Source organism: Bos indicus, chromosome 7 (assembly GCF_029378745.1).
Source record: "Bos indicus isolate NIAB-ARS_2022 breed Sahiwal x Tharparkar chromosome 7, NIAB-ARS_B.indTharparkar_mat_pri_1.0, whole genome shotgun sequence".
Classification (NCBI taxonomy): domain Eukaryota; kingdom Metazoa; phylum Chordata; class Mammalia; order Artiodactyla; family Bovidae; genus Bos; species Bos indicus.
The window spans coordinates 17,971,428-17,986,703 of record NC_091766.1 but is presented as its reverse complement, the minus strand read 5'-3'; the positions used below and the strand labels follow the sequence as shown (position 1 = coordinate 17,986,703).

General features: G+C 60.9%; 1 protein-coding gene across 2 annotated transcripts in view; it reads right to left on the bottom strand.

The window, feature by feature from the left end:
* Window positions 1-590: 590 nt before the first annotated feature.
* MLLT1 (MLLT1 super elongation complex subunit) overlaps window positions 591-15,276 on the bottom strand; it is a 69,152-nt gene continuing 54,466 nt past the window's right edge. For both annotated transcript variants that reach the window (XM_070792986.1, XM_070792987.1), the window contains 7 exons: window positions 11,777-12,331; window positions 7,813-7,900; window positions 6,267-6,375; window positions 3,880-3,979; window positions 3,584-3,655; window positions 3,272-3,343; window positions 591-3,067 (listed from right to left, as the gene is read on the bottom strand). In XM_070792986.1, coding sequence (XP_070649087.1) covers window positions 2,939-3,067; window positions 3,272-3,343; window positions 3,584-3,655; window positions 3,880-3,979; window positions 6,267-6,375; window positions 7,813-7,900; window positions 11,777-12,331 — 1,125 coding nt within the window. In that variant the 3' untranslated portion in view covers window positions 591-2,938. The remainder of the gene's footprint in view (window positions 3,068-3,271; window positions 3,344-3,583; window positions 3,656-3,879; window positions 3,980-6,266; window positions 6,376-7,812; window positions 7,901-11,776; window positions 12,332-15,276) is intronic.

The following is a 15,276-nucleotide window of genomic DNA, read 5'->3' as shown; positions in this document are numbered from 1 at the left end:
ACTAGCACCCTGGCACCTCACAAAGGATGTCTTTGCCCACATTTTCTGTCTGGTTTTCATCCATCCCTCCATCAACTCACCCATTCCCATGATCTATCCACTCACTCATCCACTCACCCACCCATTCATCCATATTGTGAGGTCAGGCTTATTTTTCAACCCAAAATTTGCTCCCTGCTTTCAAGGAAAGAACACACCATCAAAATCCGGATGGCGGAGTTCATTCTCTGCTGTTTTGCCCCTCACCGGTTTCTGGTAGTGCCATCTGTATCCTCTGGGATGCCAGCCTTGCTCACACTCCCTGCACCCACTCCTGGTGCCCACCTAGCTTGGCTCCAACCCCCTCTCCTCTTCCTGGTCATCCATCTGGAAACACTGAGACAGGGAGAGGAGAGAAGGGACCCCATGGTACTTTGTGCCTCCACTCACCAACTCCACGACACAGGGAACCAAGCAGACACACAAAGCCCTACACGTAACTCTGCTTTCCCATCTGACGTTATTTCACTTTTTTTTTCCCTATAAAACTCCTCCATAATTTCACAATTTAACAAAAACAAAGTTTAAAATCCAGGACAGAAACAATCCTGTGACTTATTACAAACACAATTCTCCTTTATTCCTTTTATCCAGGAGTTGGTCTCAGGTTGATGAGTGTCCTAGTTCCTAGTGAGACACATTCTTTGTAAAAAAAACAAAACAAAACAAAAACAAAAAACCCTTGTGGGTAAGAAAGGTATTCGATACCTTTTGCTTTCAGGCGTCGGTTTACATTTTGTTCAGGAGAGAGCAAAACACGGGGATTTGCACTGGGGGCAAGGGGGTTAACACTAAACACGCGGCCATCACAAAGTGCCGGCCCTTCCTATGGAAGTGTTCCCCAGAGCCCTGGTGGGCCCAGCTGCCACGCAGCTGGGGCTGGGGTGGGGGAGCAGCTGGGAATGCCATGGCCAGGGCCCTGGCTGCTTGGCACGTCCATCAGGTGGTTGCAGGGCCAGCACTGAGCCCAGAGAAGGTCCAGAGGACAGCACAGGGGCCTTCTGGCCAGAGGAGGTAACAGAAATGGGTTGGTGCTTCTGAAGGCCCTGGAAATCAGAGGCAGGGCCAGCTTCTGCTGCTGTTGCTAAGGGCAGACCCACGAGCCCAGCCTTCCTCTAGCTGCCTCCGGCGCAGAGCCCGGCTCCTGAGCAGAGAGCTGCCCGAGTCACCGAGTCAGGAGCTCCTCGAGAAGGAAAATGACTAGCGCCCTTGGACTGAGGCTCCCACCCATGACCCCAGCGGCCTCTGTGCACAGAGGGCCTGGCAGCTGCTGCCCTCAGGCCAGTCCCTTCTGTCCAATGTCTTAGTTTCCAGAGGAGAGGTGCCCCACTTCAGAGTATTGTTGGCCTGCCTGGGGAAACGGGTGGTGACACGGAGCCTGCCACATGGGCGTGCCCTCTTGCTGATACCTCGAGGCAGTGGGGCTGGGAGAGATTCAGAGCAGATGGCGAGGAGTCACGGCGTTTTCCTCGGAAAGTTCTTGGGCCTCCCCAGGTCCTGGGGTCTCACCAGCAAGGCTGGCTTTTGGGGAAGCCTTGGAGGTGGAGCTCCTGAGGGAGTGTTGGGGGTCTGCCTGACAGACGAAATTGGAGCACTGACAATGCTCGGGGGCCACAGGGAAGGGGGTCTTGGCACACCCCACGTGAGTACTCACAAACTGGGAAGAGAAGGGGCCAATCCAACGGTGGTGGGAGAGGAGGTGAGCCCAACTCTGGTCCAGGCCTCCTCTCCTGGAGCCGGTGGGGGCCAGAGGAGCCTGGAGTCGAGGTCTGGGAGAGCAGAGGCTGCACAAACAGGCCCCCAGGCCCAGGAGTTTCCCCACAAGGACGTTCCGGCCGGGGGTGGGGAGGAGGAGCTGGCTTGGCCCTTGGAGAGTTTCAGGCGTGCGAGGCATTGGGTCTCTGGCCCTGGACTGGCACGACTCGCAGGGGTGGGAGGGCCTGCTGCCCACCGGGGCCCAGACATGAGGGGTTGGCTCTGAGTCCTGACGCTCCGCAAAACACTCCACAAACTATCCCGTCTTATTTGGCAAAAGCTCATTTTTTTTTTCAAAGTTTGAAGACTCGGTCAACAGAAGGAAGAGGATCCTATGGAAGGAGGAAGAGGACGAGCCCCGGGCTGGGGGCTGCTTCCGGAGATGGCGGCGCGTAGTGTTCACCGGCCGGGGGAAGGGAGAGGCGTCCTCCCCACCCCTGGAGGGGCCGGCTGGCGCTCCGGCTTGGCCTCCAGCCCGACGACAACACGACCAGTGGAGACATCTTAACCTACAAGTCCCGCCTTACACACCCCCCACCCCCCAACGTGCACTGCTGCCACGGAAACACACATCTGGAACCCGCTCTGGTACCTACAGTGCAGACATATATATATAATAGGGAGAGAACTATACAGCACGAGTCCCAGCACAGTGAGAGCCGACACGGAACCGTGTCAGCTCACGGGAGGATGAGTGGGGCCTGTCCAGGTGCAGTGGGGGCCCTCTGAGGTCCTGGAGCACGGCGCGTGTTTTGAACCGTTTGGAGAGGCTGGAGGCAGGGCCCCCGCTGCTCAGAAGGCCTGGGCAGTGAAGCTGTGCCACACGCCCCACTGTGGAGCCAGGCCCCCAACACAGGGCACACTTCCTCCCATTCAGGAGTGAGGCCTGGTGCCGCCTCCAATACAAGCCGCTTTCCCAGGGGGGCCCAGGTGACAGCCCTGGGTGTTGGGGAGCAGCAGCGCCAGCCTGGCCCCCCTCTGCCCCAGGGCTCCCAATGAGGAAAGTGCAGCTGGCCATGTGGGCCAAGGACAGGGCGGTCACTAAGGCAGTGCTGCGGGCGGGTGAGTCGAGAGAAGGGGGAAGGCGGGGCCCGGACGTGGCCTCCCAGGACCCCAGGGATGCGGCCCGGCACCCGGCCCAGGGTCATGTGGCCACAGCCTCCAGGTAGCTCTGCAGCTTGCGCACGGTGGTCTCGTCCAGGGAGAAGAGGTCAAAGTCGAAGGTGGTGTTGGTGACGTTGAAGTGACCGGTCTCCTCGATCAGGTTCACGATCTGAAAAGAGGGGGCAGGGAGGCTTCATGGGCAGAATGCTGGACTGGGGTGGCCCCCGCCCCCAACCAGGCCCTCAAAGAAAAGCAGGCGGCTCCTGAGGGCTGCCTAAGGGGGTCCGCAGCCCGTGGGCCTGAAGGGCATCCCACCCAGGACTCCTCTGAGACCCACGCCCTTGGGAGTCTTGGGGCAGGATCTGTCCAGTACCTGCTGCAGCACGTTGCGCTCCCGCAGGGCCATCAGCCTCCGGTGCAGCTCCACCAGCTCATCAGTGTAGGCCTGGGGCAGAGGGGCACTCGGGTGACCTGCCCCTCCCACCCCGAGCCACATCCAGGCAGCTCCAGGCTGGCGCCCTCCACCACGACAGCCCCGTCTTGTCGTAACCCCACCCCACCCCGGGTGCTGTGTCACAGGGGCCCAACGACCCCAGCCCCACCTGGTTGTAGACCCCGCACCGCCCCAGCCCCACCTGGTCGTAGGACCCCCACCACCCCAGCCCCACCACTGCCACAGCCCCACCTTGTCGTAGGTGCCCCTCTTGAGGATCTTCTCTGGCTTGCCGCAGGGCTCCGGGCTCCGGCGGCCTGAGGCCTGTGGGGTGAACCCCAGTCAGTGTGAGTGCCAGCTTGTGCCCCCTTCCCCAGCCCCCACTGGGCCCACCCGTTGTCCCTCCTCTGGCCCTGGACCCGGCTGTAAGAGCAGCCCATCCCACTGGAACCTGAGAGGTGAGCTGACCTTCTACTGTGCCCCCACCCTCAGCCTCAGAGACTTGGCAAATGCCAGGCCCAACCCTCAGCTGGCCTCCAGGAGGTTACCTTGCTGTTGGGTGGAGGTGGCTTTTTGGGTGGAGGGGGCTCCCGGCTAGGTAGGCAGGAGTCTCCACTATTGTCGCTCTCGCTGTCACTGAAGCTCAACCTGAATGTGGAAACGACCCCATTAGGCTTCGGCCACCCAGAGCTCCGGGGAGGCAGTCCTGCCCAGCAGACCCCCAGTGAAGCTCTGGGATGGACTCAGCCCTCCCCGGGGCCAGGCCAGTACCCAGAGTTCCCCCTACAGGTCCAAAGACCCCCTCACCCAGCTCTAGGCAGCCACTGCCAACTTAACAGTAAAAAAAAAAGTCTCTGAGCTGCAGTCAAAGAGCAAGGAACCCAGAGATCAGCATGCTTGCCCTGTGAGGCTCTGAGGTCCCCCTGGGTCTCTGGAGTCCCTGTGTGTCTCTGAGGTCAGAACTCCAGGTGGATGGGCTCCACGCTCACTGCTGTGTGGGTGGAGGGGCCTGCAGGAGAGACGTGGCCAGCGGCGGATGGTTCCACCTCAGCCTGACACCCCAGGAGCAAAGGGCACAGTGCCCTTTGTGCCCAAGTGGTAACCTCAGACGCCCATCCCCTCCTGGGGGGCTCCAGTCTGCACCCCTCCATGGGTGGCACCTCCTCACGGAGGGAAGGGTGTGGCTGCCTGAGGCCCCCAGCCAGCCTGCACCTGACAGCCGCTTCTCTCCGCTCACACCGCCCTCAGTCTGGACAGAAAGGCCTGGCCCACCACTTCAGCTTTTCCAGAACCCCCCTCCCCCACAGCTCAGCACGGGGTGCAGACGGAGCCCCTCTCCAGCTCCTCTCCTCCCACTGCTCTTGGGTAGCCACGCACAGTACCCTTGGGCAGAATCCATCGGGTACATGGTCACTCCTGCCTGCTGCCTCTCTCCTGCTGAGCTGGGCTTTGGCATAAAGGCAGGGCCAGAATGCTGGCCACAGCCTCGACCCTCAGGGGCTCCTGCCTCGTGCACCCCTAGGCCAGCCAGGCCTGCCCGTTTCCCTGGCTCCAGTCCTCTGCTCTCCTCACCACCTCCCCAGAGGCAGAGCACCAGGGTGAAGCAGACAGTCCATCTCTTCGTCGCCTGAGAGGAACTGCTGGTGAGCATGCCCAGGAGTGGCCTGCCTGCCTTGTCTCTACGAGGCAGCAGCTGGGCACCAGCGTTAGGGTCCACGGGGCCTCTTTCCTGATGGACGCAGCGCCCCAGGCAGCCCCATCCTGCTTTCCACCTGCACCCCTTCAACCCAGCAGAGAGAGGTCTTCTGACACTCACTCAGGCCTGGCACTGCCACCAGAGTAGGCACACATTCACCAGCCCTTGAGCCCCCTACATCCAGTTCCAGCAGGATCCACGCTTGGGATCCATACTCAGGATCCACATTTGGAATCCACACTCAGGGTCCACACTAAGGCCCGCACTCAGTCACCAGCACCACAATGCCCGTTTCCCTGGCTCCAGTCCTCTGCTCTCCTCACCACCTCCCCAGAGGCAGAGCACCAGGGTGAAGCAGACAGTCCATCTCCTCATCACCTGAGAAGAACTGCTGGTGAGCGGGGACCGCTGCCACCAGTCCCGTCTTGGGTGGATCCCCATCCCGCCTCCCCTGCCTAGCTGAGCGCCATCCCCTACCATCCTGCCCAGTGAGCCCAGTGAGCCCGGGCTCCTACAGCAGCCACTCCCACAGCCGCAGCCCCCAGGATGGCGGCTCTCACGAGCAGCACCAGCACAGAACAACAGCAAGCACCTGCTGCTCACTGCCCTGCCTGCTGGGTGAAACCCAGTGACCAGCCCACCTTAGTAAGAGCCCCAGAGGCTAGAAGGGCTCGGCATCTTTGGAAGAAAGGGCTGGACCCAGACTGAGCTGCTGACCCTGAGTCTGCCCACCCCCAAGGCCTCGGGCCAAGGCTGGCACAGACAGCAGTCCTTGAGGTGGGCACACTCCCAGGCCCAGCAGTGTCCAGAGGAGGTGCCTCGGCTCACTCCACTTGGGTGGAAGGCCACATGGCCCTTCCCTAGGTTGGCAGGTGGCCACAGCTGCTCCCACCCGGGGTGTCTTTGGGTCCAAGGACAGTCCTCAGTGTGTCCCAGCCCAGTGCCGCGCACCTGGGGAAGGACCCCTGCCTGGCCCAAGAGCAGAGAAACCAGGCCCCGCTGGCATACGCCTGAGCCCAGGTCAGGCTGCTAGGCACCATCTCGGCCCCCTTCTCAGATGATGATGGGACACCTCCCGGAGTGTCTGGCCCCACCTCTACTCCACAGCCACCCTCTCCAGCACTGGGATGAAGGAGGCCACCGCTAGGCCCCCCTCAACGCCCAGGCACGGCTCCCCAGTGGGCTCTCTCTTCCCCACCCCAGTGCCCCCACGCCCACTCCTCCCCACTGGCCAGGCACCTGGAATCCCTCCCCGCGTTCGTCTTGCCGGCGGCTTCCTCGCCTGACGAAGAGTCATCCTCATCAGATTCCTCAGACTGCAGGTCCTCCACCATGGAGCGCAGGGGTCCTGGGGAGAGCCACGAGGGAAAAGGGGAGGAAGAGGGGAAGGGAGGGAAGGTGAGAGAAGGGGGTTCAGGGCCCCACCTGTGCCAAGAGCCCCCTCCACCCCCAGGGCCACATAGTTTCTTGATGCCAGGACCCCTAGGCGCACCCACACAAACCCACCTCGGAGGTTCCTCTGGCCAGGTGGGGACTGCCGCCCATCTCCAAGCACTGCCCCTGTGGCCACCTCCTCCTTAAGGGACCCCTGGCTCCCCCTGCCATTACCTTTCTGGCCTTGCTCACAGGCCTCCGGCCCCTGGCCTGAGACAGGCACACGGGGCTCCTCCATTGCCAAGGGAAGGACAGCCCCCCTCTTCTCTGGGCGCTGGGATCAGAGCTCTGCCTGGAGGCAGCACAAACCAGCCCCGGCCAAGGAGGGCAAGATGGCCTGAGGTGTGGACCACACACCACCACCCCTGCCCACCCTCCGTGCCCCTACTTGAGCCTGCCCAGCCCCCTGGCAGCCCCCTCAGTGGCTGGCAGCCCACTCAAAGGCTCCCAGCCCACCGTCCTCCCCTTTCTCCAGAGACACTCAGTTTCAGTCCCCTACAGACGGCATCTTGGTTTATATTCCTGTTACCAAGGCAACAGAGGGACACAAAGCCCTCAATTACCTTGGTCACATGACCCCACGTGGCAGGTTCCCCCTCCCTTCCCCATAGATAAGAACCCTTGGAGACAGTGTGGGCTTGGAGCACCCCATCCCCCAGCCCCCTTGGAACTGTGTCTTTATGTCAGCCCCCCACTCCAATACGCTCACCTCCCCCAGCACTCCCCCACCCTCAAAAAGGGCTCCGGGCCGTGGAGGAAATCCTCAGTGTGATCCACCAGAAGTGCTTCCCGTGTGAGGGTAGGCAGAGGTTGGCTGGGCCACCTCCCCACAAGCACCCAGGAGGCCTGCAGGGACCAGGCTGCCAAGGGGGCCTGGGCTGGAGCCCTTGGCTGGCTGGGGGCAGCAGAGGCAAGGACCCTGAATCTGGTAGGACTGGAGAGGAGAGGCCTGGTAAGGGCAGGGCTCAGGTCAGAACGGAGCCCTTCACCACAGACCCAAAGCCCAGTTCAAAGCCCTGCTGTGCAGATGGACAAAGCTGAGGGCCCAGGAGAGGGACAGTCTGCGGGCGGGTGACCCAGGCCAGTTTGGAAGGCCCCGTGTGACAAACTGCACCCTAAAAGGAAGCCCTGGGGGCAAGCTCAGCGCAGGCTGGAGCCACCCTAGCTGCAGGTTTCTCCAGTTCTGGAGGCAGATTTCAGACTGGGTGCGCATGAGCAAGCCCCCAGCAAGGTAACAGCTTTGGGAAATTCCTCGTGAACCCCTTGCCTCCATAACAGGTCCAGTGCTCTGCTGGCCCCTGGGGAGGTCAGGGAGACTGTCACCCCCACTGACTCCTTGCCCAGCACGCACCTTGGCTGTGGTTCTGAGACGGCTCAAAATCCGAATCTGAACTGGAGTCAGAGCTGGAGCTGGAATTGGATGGACTCGACTGGGCAGACTTCACCACATGGCAGGGCAGGGCGGGGCAGACAGGAAGAGAGAGAGGACAATAGTCAGCTTTCAGACTGAAGAGAAGAGAAGGAATGGATGGCCAAGCCCTTGGTGGCAGAGACAGCCAGGCAGAATGCACTGATGTGCACTCAACAGGTCACCAAGGTGCCAGCACCCTACAGACGTGGCCCCTCCCTGCCTCCTCTTCAGCTGCAAGACACAGCTGTCTGCATTCAAAACACAACCAAAGGCCTTTCTTATCTTCCTGAAGGACATTAAGTCTCCAGCCCTTGCCTGGTCCTCCTGCCTGCCTGGGCAGGAGGTCGGGGCTGAAGCAGGGGCTGGACAGCTTGTGTGGCTGTTCACGTGTGGGCCCTGCCCACTCCGGTAGGAGCACAGCTAGAAGGCTGAACAGGAAAGGGAGGTACCCCTCATCTCACAGCCCTGAGGCTGAGTAGTGACAAAAGCTGTCTCCTTGCCACTGGGTGCCCGAGGTGACAATGACCCAACATGTGGGTAGTGACATGGTAGACACGGTGAACTCGGGCGGCCCCACTGCACCCAGAGCCAGTCACACCCTCTCCTCCACCTCCTGTAGCCGGCCACTCAGACTCAGCCACCAGGGGGCAGTAAAAGCCCATACGGGGACTCCAGGCCCTGGAGACCAGGCGGTGAGACGACCTGCGGCCAGGGCATATCCCGCTCCAGAGGCCCGCATGGCCAAGGGACCTCTGCGCATGAGCCAGGATGGGGCGGTGTCTGCATTGGGCCCTCGGGAGAGAGAAATCTACAGGCTACAGGGCAGCAGAGTACAAGCTGGGCCTGGGGTGGGGCCAGTCTGGGCTCTGCTGGGCAGAAGGGCAGAGTCCACTGCTCAGAAAGTCCGCCGGCACGGAGTGCCCACATGCCATCGGGAGATGTCTCGGGGACCTGAGCAGCCTGGCACCTGGGAGGGGCCGGGAGGCAGGCAGAAGTGCCAGCGGCGTCTCCTTGATCCTGGCTGAACCCCAGAAGACCCAGCAGCGTCTCCTTGATCCTGGCTGAACTCTGGCAGATAAGACCCCCAGAGGGGAGTCCCAGCTCCAGGAGACCCAGGAAGGCGCAATTCTCTCCTCTCAGCAGACCCAGAGAAGGAGTCGCTGTCCAGGGACTGACACTTATTGACTGAAGAGTGAAGGGTCCCCTCCCCTGGGGTCTGCCCCACCTAGCCTCCCAGAGCCACTGCCAACATACCCCACGGGAACCTTCACACTAGTTCCTGGGGACCCTCCAGGAAACCAGCCTGGATGGCCAGTGTCTGCTGGGTGGAGGCACCACAGGCCAGCATGAGCCCCAGCCCCAACCACGGACCTGAAGCCACACAGCCCTCCTGCACACAGACTCCTGAGTTCTTATTCTGGCTCAGGGTCCTCGCGTCTGAGCCTGACTTTTCACCAACTGACCAAGGCCCCACCTTTAAGCCTCAGCTTCCCCATCTACCCAAGAGCTGCCCTGATGGCCCTACTAAGCATACGGAAGTCGAGGCAGGCTGGGAAGGGTGCAGGCTGGGGCAGGCCAGGCGGGCCCTTCAGCCACACACAGCCCTTTTCCTTCCACACGAATACAAGGGGTGGGATGCGCAAAGTGGGGCCTGGAAGTGGAAGAGAGCCCTCAAGAGGCTGCTGTGAGCGCTGCCGAGGCTCCGGGGCTCAGGACACACGGGGTGTCCAGAAGGACAGCAGAGGGCCTACTGTGCTCCCCATACTCTGGGGCCCGTGATTGAAGGGACCCCATGGCCAAGGAGACCACAGAGGAGCAGCCGGAGGAGCTGGGGTCCTGGCCCAACACACAGATGAGGAGCTGTGGCCCTTCTGCAGGCCGAGGGGGAGACTTGGGTTCCATGCAGGGTCAGGGTTTTCCGGCAGTGACACCATCAGCCTCCAGAGTGGGATGGCCTGAGATAGGCAAAGGAGGCTGGGGGGTGGGCTGGATCTGAAGGTCATCTCGCCTCCTTCACTGTGGACATTTGTCTCCCCAGGTCCCAGGTCAGGACGTGAGTCACCATCCAGCAGCCTCTGAGACCCCAGGGATCCTGCTGGAGGCCCAGGCCTCGGCTGCAGGATCTCAAACAGCCCGGACTTGTGGTCCACAAGTCTCTCAGCAAGCAGACCTGTCTCTTCAGCCAGGAGAAAACCCCAGGCTTCCCGAGCAATGCCAGCCTCAGGGCCCAGGCGGCCAAGGCTAGAGGTGCAGGTCTTCCACCCAGCCCACCTGAGCAGGTGGAGGGAGCAGCCCACAGTGGCGCAGGTGCTCAGGGCCACCACAGCAGGATGTCAGGGTGGGCACCCAGGGCCAGGGAGCCAACCCTCAGCCTGGGGACAGGGGAAGGAAGGCCTTCAGCTCTTCCCAGCACAGGTGCACCAGCCCTGGGCACAGAAGGCCTTGGTGGAAGGATTTGAGGTGGACAGGAGGGAAGCACACCCTGCCCAGAGCTCCAGTCTGTGTAGACGGAGGAGAAAGATGCCAGATGGGGCACCTGAAGAACCTCCAGCAGCCAGTGGGCGGACAGCCATGGACATCAGAGAGACATTCCAGGTCTTGTGCCCTTGAGTTCACTGGCAGACAGTTCCTGGGCGCAAGAAGCACCGGGTGTACAAATCACCAGCCCCGTGTGTGTCCTCATCAAGTGGGATGCACTGTTACCCCTGGGCCAAACTGTTACCCCCAGACACTTCCAACAAGGTGCCCCTGGAAGCCACATACTCAACATCAGTGCTGCTGACACAAACCACCTCTGCCTTCACCTCTGGGAACCACTTTCAAAGTCTCAGTGGAGCTCCGAGCAGCAATGCTGGAGGCAAAGCTTCTGCCTTTGAGAGTGAATGAGATGCTGGGAACCGTAAAAGGTCATTAAGGGCTTGGGTTGGTGATATAAATGAGGGAGTCAATCACTCATTCATCCATCCATACATCCATCCATCCATCCACCCATCCATTCAACCATCCATCCATCCATCCAACCAGCCAATCATCTACCCACTCCCACACACCCATCCATCCATCCATCCAACCAACCATCCCTCCATCCAACCAACCATCTAACCATTATCCATCCAATTATACATTCATTCAACCATCCAACCAACCATCCATCCAACCAACTAACCATCCCTCCATCCAACCAACCAACCAACCAACCAACCATCATCCATCCATCCATTCATTCACCCAACCATACATCCAACTATCATCCATCCAGCCAAGTTCTTCTTCTCTAACTACCAGAAGCCAAATAGCACACAGAGATGACATGGCCCTCCAAGGCCAAGCCTAACCAATCAACACCGGTCTCCCGTCTCCTCTGTGGCTCAAGCTGTGTCTGATGGTGACCTTCAGAGCTGTATGAAAATGCTGCCACAGGAGGAACCCAGGACTTTTGGTTCCCAGATCAGAAAGTGGGATGAAAACACACGAGGATACCATACCACTAGTGACGGAAGGGGGTGCCCTGACCAACTGAGCCTGTGGCACCCTGGGAAGGAGTCGATGGTGGGACACAGTCACTCACGGGTAGGTAAGTCCCCGCCCATGCAGGGGGCTGCCCGAAGGAGAGCTGTGAACCCAGGTACCAGGTGTCATGCTCTACTAGGAGCCTGTGTCCCCAAAGAGTTCTCACGAGGTGGTTGCATCGCCCCCAATGGAAGAGGAAACTGAGGCTTGGCTCAACACGAAGGCTTGCCCAAAGCTCCATGGAGCAAGTGGGAGCCCAGGGCCCTGCATCCCAACCCCCATGTCACCTTCGAGTGGCTCAGAGCCAGCAGAGAGGATGAGAACAGGTAGGGTAACAGCAGAGGACGAGGGCGGGGTGGGTGAGGGGAGAAAGGCAGGAAAGGAGCTGCCTCACCTCAGTCTTGAAGGAGGCCTCGTCCTCCGAGTTGGACTCCTCCACTTCCGGGGGCTTTTTGATCTCCCTGGACTCGTTCTCGGCCTTGACCTTCTCCCCTTTGGTGCTGCCCTTGTCCTTGGCCGGCTTTTTGTCCGAGAAGGAGGAAGACGAGGTGCGGGGCGAGGTGCTGGGGGCACTCCTCGACCCCTTGGAGCTGCTCTTCTTCTGCTTTTTGGCGCTGGGCTTGGGTGAGTCGGCAGTGGCCGGCCTCTTGCTGGAAGACTTGGGCGGGGGTGGTGGTGGGGGCCCGCCCTTGGGGGACATGCCCTCCAGTTTGGTCTCCTTCAGGGCCATCTTGGGCTCCTTGAATGCAGCCTTGGGTGGCGGGGCCTTCTCCTCCTTGGGTGGCCGGCCCTCGCCCAGCTTCCGCGCCGCGTCCTTGGCACTCCGGGCCTGCTCGCGCTCCGGCTCCTTGGAGGTGCCTCGGCTCTCTGAGTCCTTGCGCGGCCGCTCCCGGTGCTCCTTGGTCGCCTTGTGGGCCTTGCAGGCCTTGCTGCTCTCCTTGCTGGCGTCCTGCAAGGCCGGGCAGGAGGGGGGACACAGTCACGCAGCATCTCGGGGCTGCCCTGCTCCGCCTCCCCCGACCGCTACAAAGTGTAATCCACCTGATTCAGACTCAGCTAGAGAAAATCTTCCATAAAGCTTTGAAAAAGTAAGGCAGCAGATGAGAGTTCTAAATGGAGCTATCCCTTAAAGCTACTAGGAAGCGTCAGCAGGTCATGGGCGGCTACAGGCTGACTCCCCTGAGGGATTCAAGAAGCGTGCAGGTGAGTCAGATACACACAGGCCAGCCACACTGACCACGCCCTTCAGGCACCTTGGGGAGTCAGAGGCTGCCAGGCACGGGGCTGGGGGCACCAGCAGGTGGGCCCCTTTCCTGTTCCCACCAGAGCCAGGTGCCTCCCCAGGTGGCCCCCACCCCGCCTGGACAGCCTGGCCCCGATGCACACCAGCACAGGGGCTCTTTGATCTCCCCTTGATCTCTACAGTCACATTTACTGAGTGCCTACTGGGTTCCTGGGCGCTGTGCATGAAAATTGGCTTCTAGAACCCAAGCCGCCTGGGCAGCTCTTCTAAACCACATGTAATTCCAGGATCCCCACCTCAGAAATTCAGAGGGTTGAGGGTGGAGCCTGAACTCTGGCGTCAATAAGCCAGGTCGGGGGCTCCCACTGGAAACAGAAGCGGCAAGCAGCCCTGAGTTGGGCCTCGAGGAAGGTCAGGTCGGGGAGCTCCAAGCATGTGTACCTGTGCAGAGCACAACCACCGACCTCACCAGGCGACGGTACAGGACAGGCAGGGCAGTCAGGGAGTGTCCAATCCCCCCACCCCCAGGCAGCCGGGAGCCCCATCTGACACCGGCTGTGCCCACGCCCCATCCACACCGCATCAAGCACCTGATGCACGGCCACGGTTCCGGGACAGGCACCTGGACTCGGCCCCCGACCCCGGGGACAGGCACATGGCTGGACCAAGGCTCTCAGGACCCAAGCTCACCAGAAACCACGAGCTACCAGAGTGGAGGAGCAGCCTCACTCTAGGAGCTCACCCCACGTGCTGAGGGATTTAGGTGAGCCAGGGGAAGGCCCAGCAGCTGGGCCTCTGCTTCCTGTGCTAACAGCCCTGGAAGCAGCCACAGAACCCTCTCCACAGAGAGCCCAGAGACGGCACAGCCTAGCCACCTGCAATCTACTTGAGTCCCACACCAGCACCAGTGGCTCAGGGGCAGGCCCATGGGGCCATGGGGCCCCCGTGCCTCCTAGAGAGAAGTCGGCCCCTGTGCTCTTCACGTCACCATGGTAGTAGGAAAAGGTACTCACATCACGAGCCTCCCTTCAGAAGCCTGTCTGAAGGGGTACCCCTGGGGGACTGGCTGTGGAATGGGGCCTGTCTCGGGGTTCCACTCCCAGCAAGCAGCTCCCCCAAGGAGGGAGGCAAGAAACAGAGACCCCTGCACAACTCAGGCCTATTCCTGCAGTGTCCACACACCTGCCTGGGCCCCCAGACCCCAGCCCCGAGACATGGAGTGGAGTCCCCCAAAGGGCAGGTCCACCAAGAGCCCCCCAGCCCCAGTCAGCAGAGCCTCCCCACCATCCAGGGTCTGCCCACCTAGCAGGGGCCTCAGAGCGTCGCCTCAGCTGGAGCTCTGTACAGGCTCCTGGGAGGACTGGCTCTCTAAAGTCACACACTAAGTCTGGAGTGTGACGCAGAAGTGGTGAAACCCACCACAGTTGTGTCCTCAAAGCCGGCAAGGACCCCAAATGGCTAAGAGACTAGTGCTGGAGAAACAAAGGCCCACTGGACCGACTGGCTGACATTGGACAAGGAGAAGTGAGGTGCCTGAAGCTACAGGTGCCCTGCAGCGGGCCCTGTTCCTCTCCCAGGAGGCTCTAGGCTCCCCTCTAGGGGGCTATGGGCAGGAACAGGACCACCAGGGACCAATCTACCTGGGGCCACAACAGCCAGACTCCCCAGCGGCCCTGGGGCACTACAAGGGCCCATGCCATGCCTCCCCACCCCCAGCCTTTCCACCAGTCAGCCCACAGGTCCGGACAGCAGACAGCCCATCTGAGGGAAGTGCCAGGGCCTCCGTAGCCGCAGGAAAGGATGACGACTCGGAGGGCAGGACTGAGAGAGTCTGTTGGAGAGCTATATGCAGCAACCTTCGCAGGGACCCCCTGAGCTGCAGCACCTGGGGCTGCAGGAAGACGCTGGACCGGGCAGGGTGGAGACGCAGACCCCAGCCTGCAGGCCCCCAGAGCATGGCAGGTGCAACTACCGGTATAAGGGCCCCAGGGGTCTCAAAGATCTCAGCAAGAGATGCTGCCAGCAGCCCCTGCTTGGCAGGCCACTGTGGTGTCCTCAATATCCAGAGGGCACTTCCTAGGGGACTTGCAAGTGACATGCCAGAAAGAGATGGCAATTCCCGCACTTCCCACTCTGCACAGACCTCTACACAACTGTGGGTGACTGAGACAGAAGCTGCCAAGATCGTGAGTAAGAATTTTTTTTCCATATAAGTCCCACGAGGTTCAGGGGAGGACCACAGATGCCAGTACGGGGAAGACCCCGGACTCACACTCCATACTTGGAGATTCTGGCCTCACGTGTCCAGGGGGCTTAAGTCAGACAGATCTGAGAATTCAGAGACCTAGTGGCCTTGTGGAAAGTGCCAAGAAGACCTCGCCCAGGTGACAGGCCCTCCTCCAAAGCTGCTGACGAGCATCAGGCTGTAAGTCAGCCTGAGAGCTCGACCTGTCCCGCCTCGGGTGCCCCAGGCCCCCGACACCCAAGCACGAGTGGAGCAAAAACCCTGCCAAGATGAGAAGCGAATAAACTTTCAGGGTGGGTGGCAGTGAACGATTGGCAGCTGCCCTAAGAGCCAGGCGGAGCTCGGTCTTAGGGACACAGCTGTGTCAGGTGGCTGCGGGACAAGATGCATACTTGGGAACTTCTGC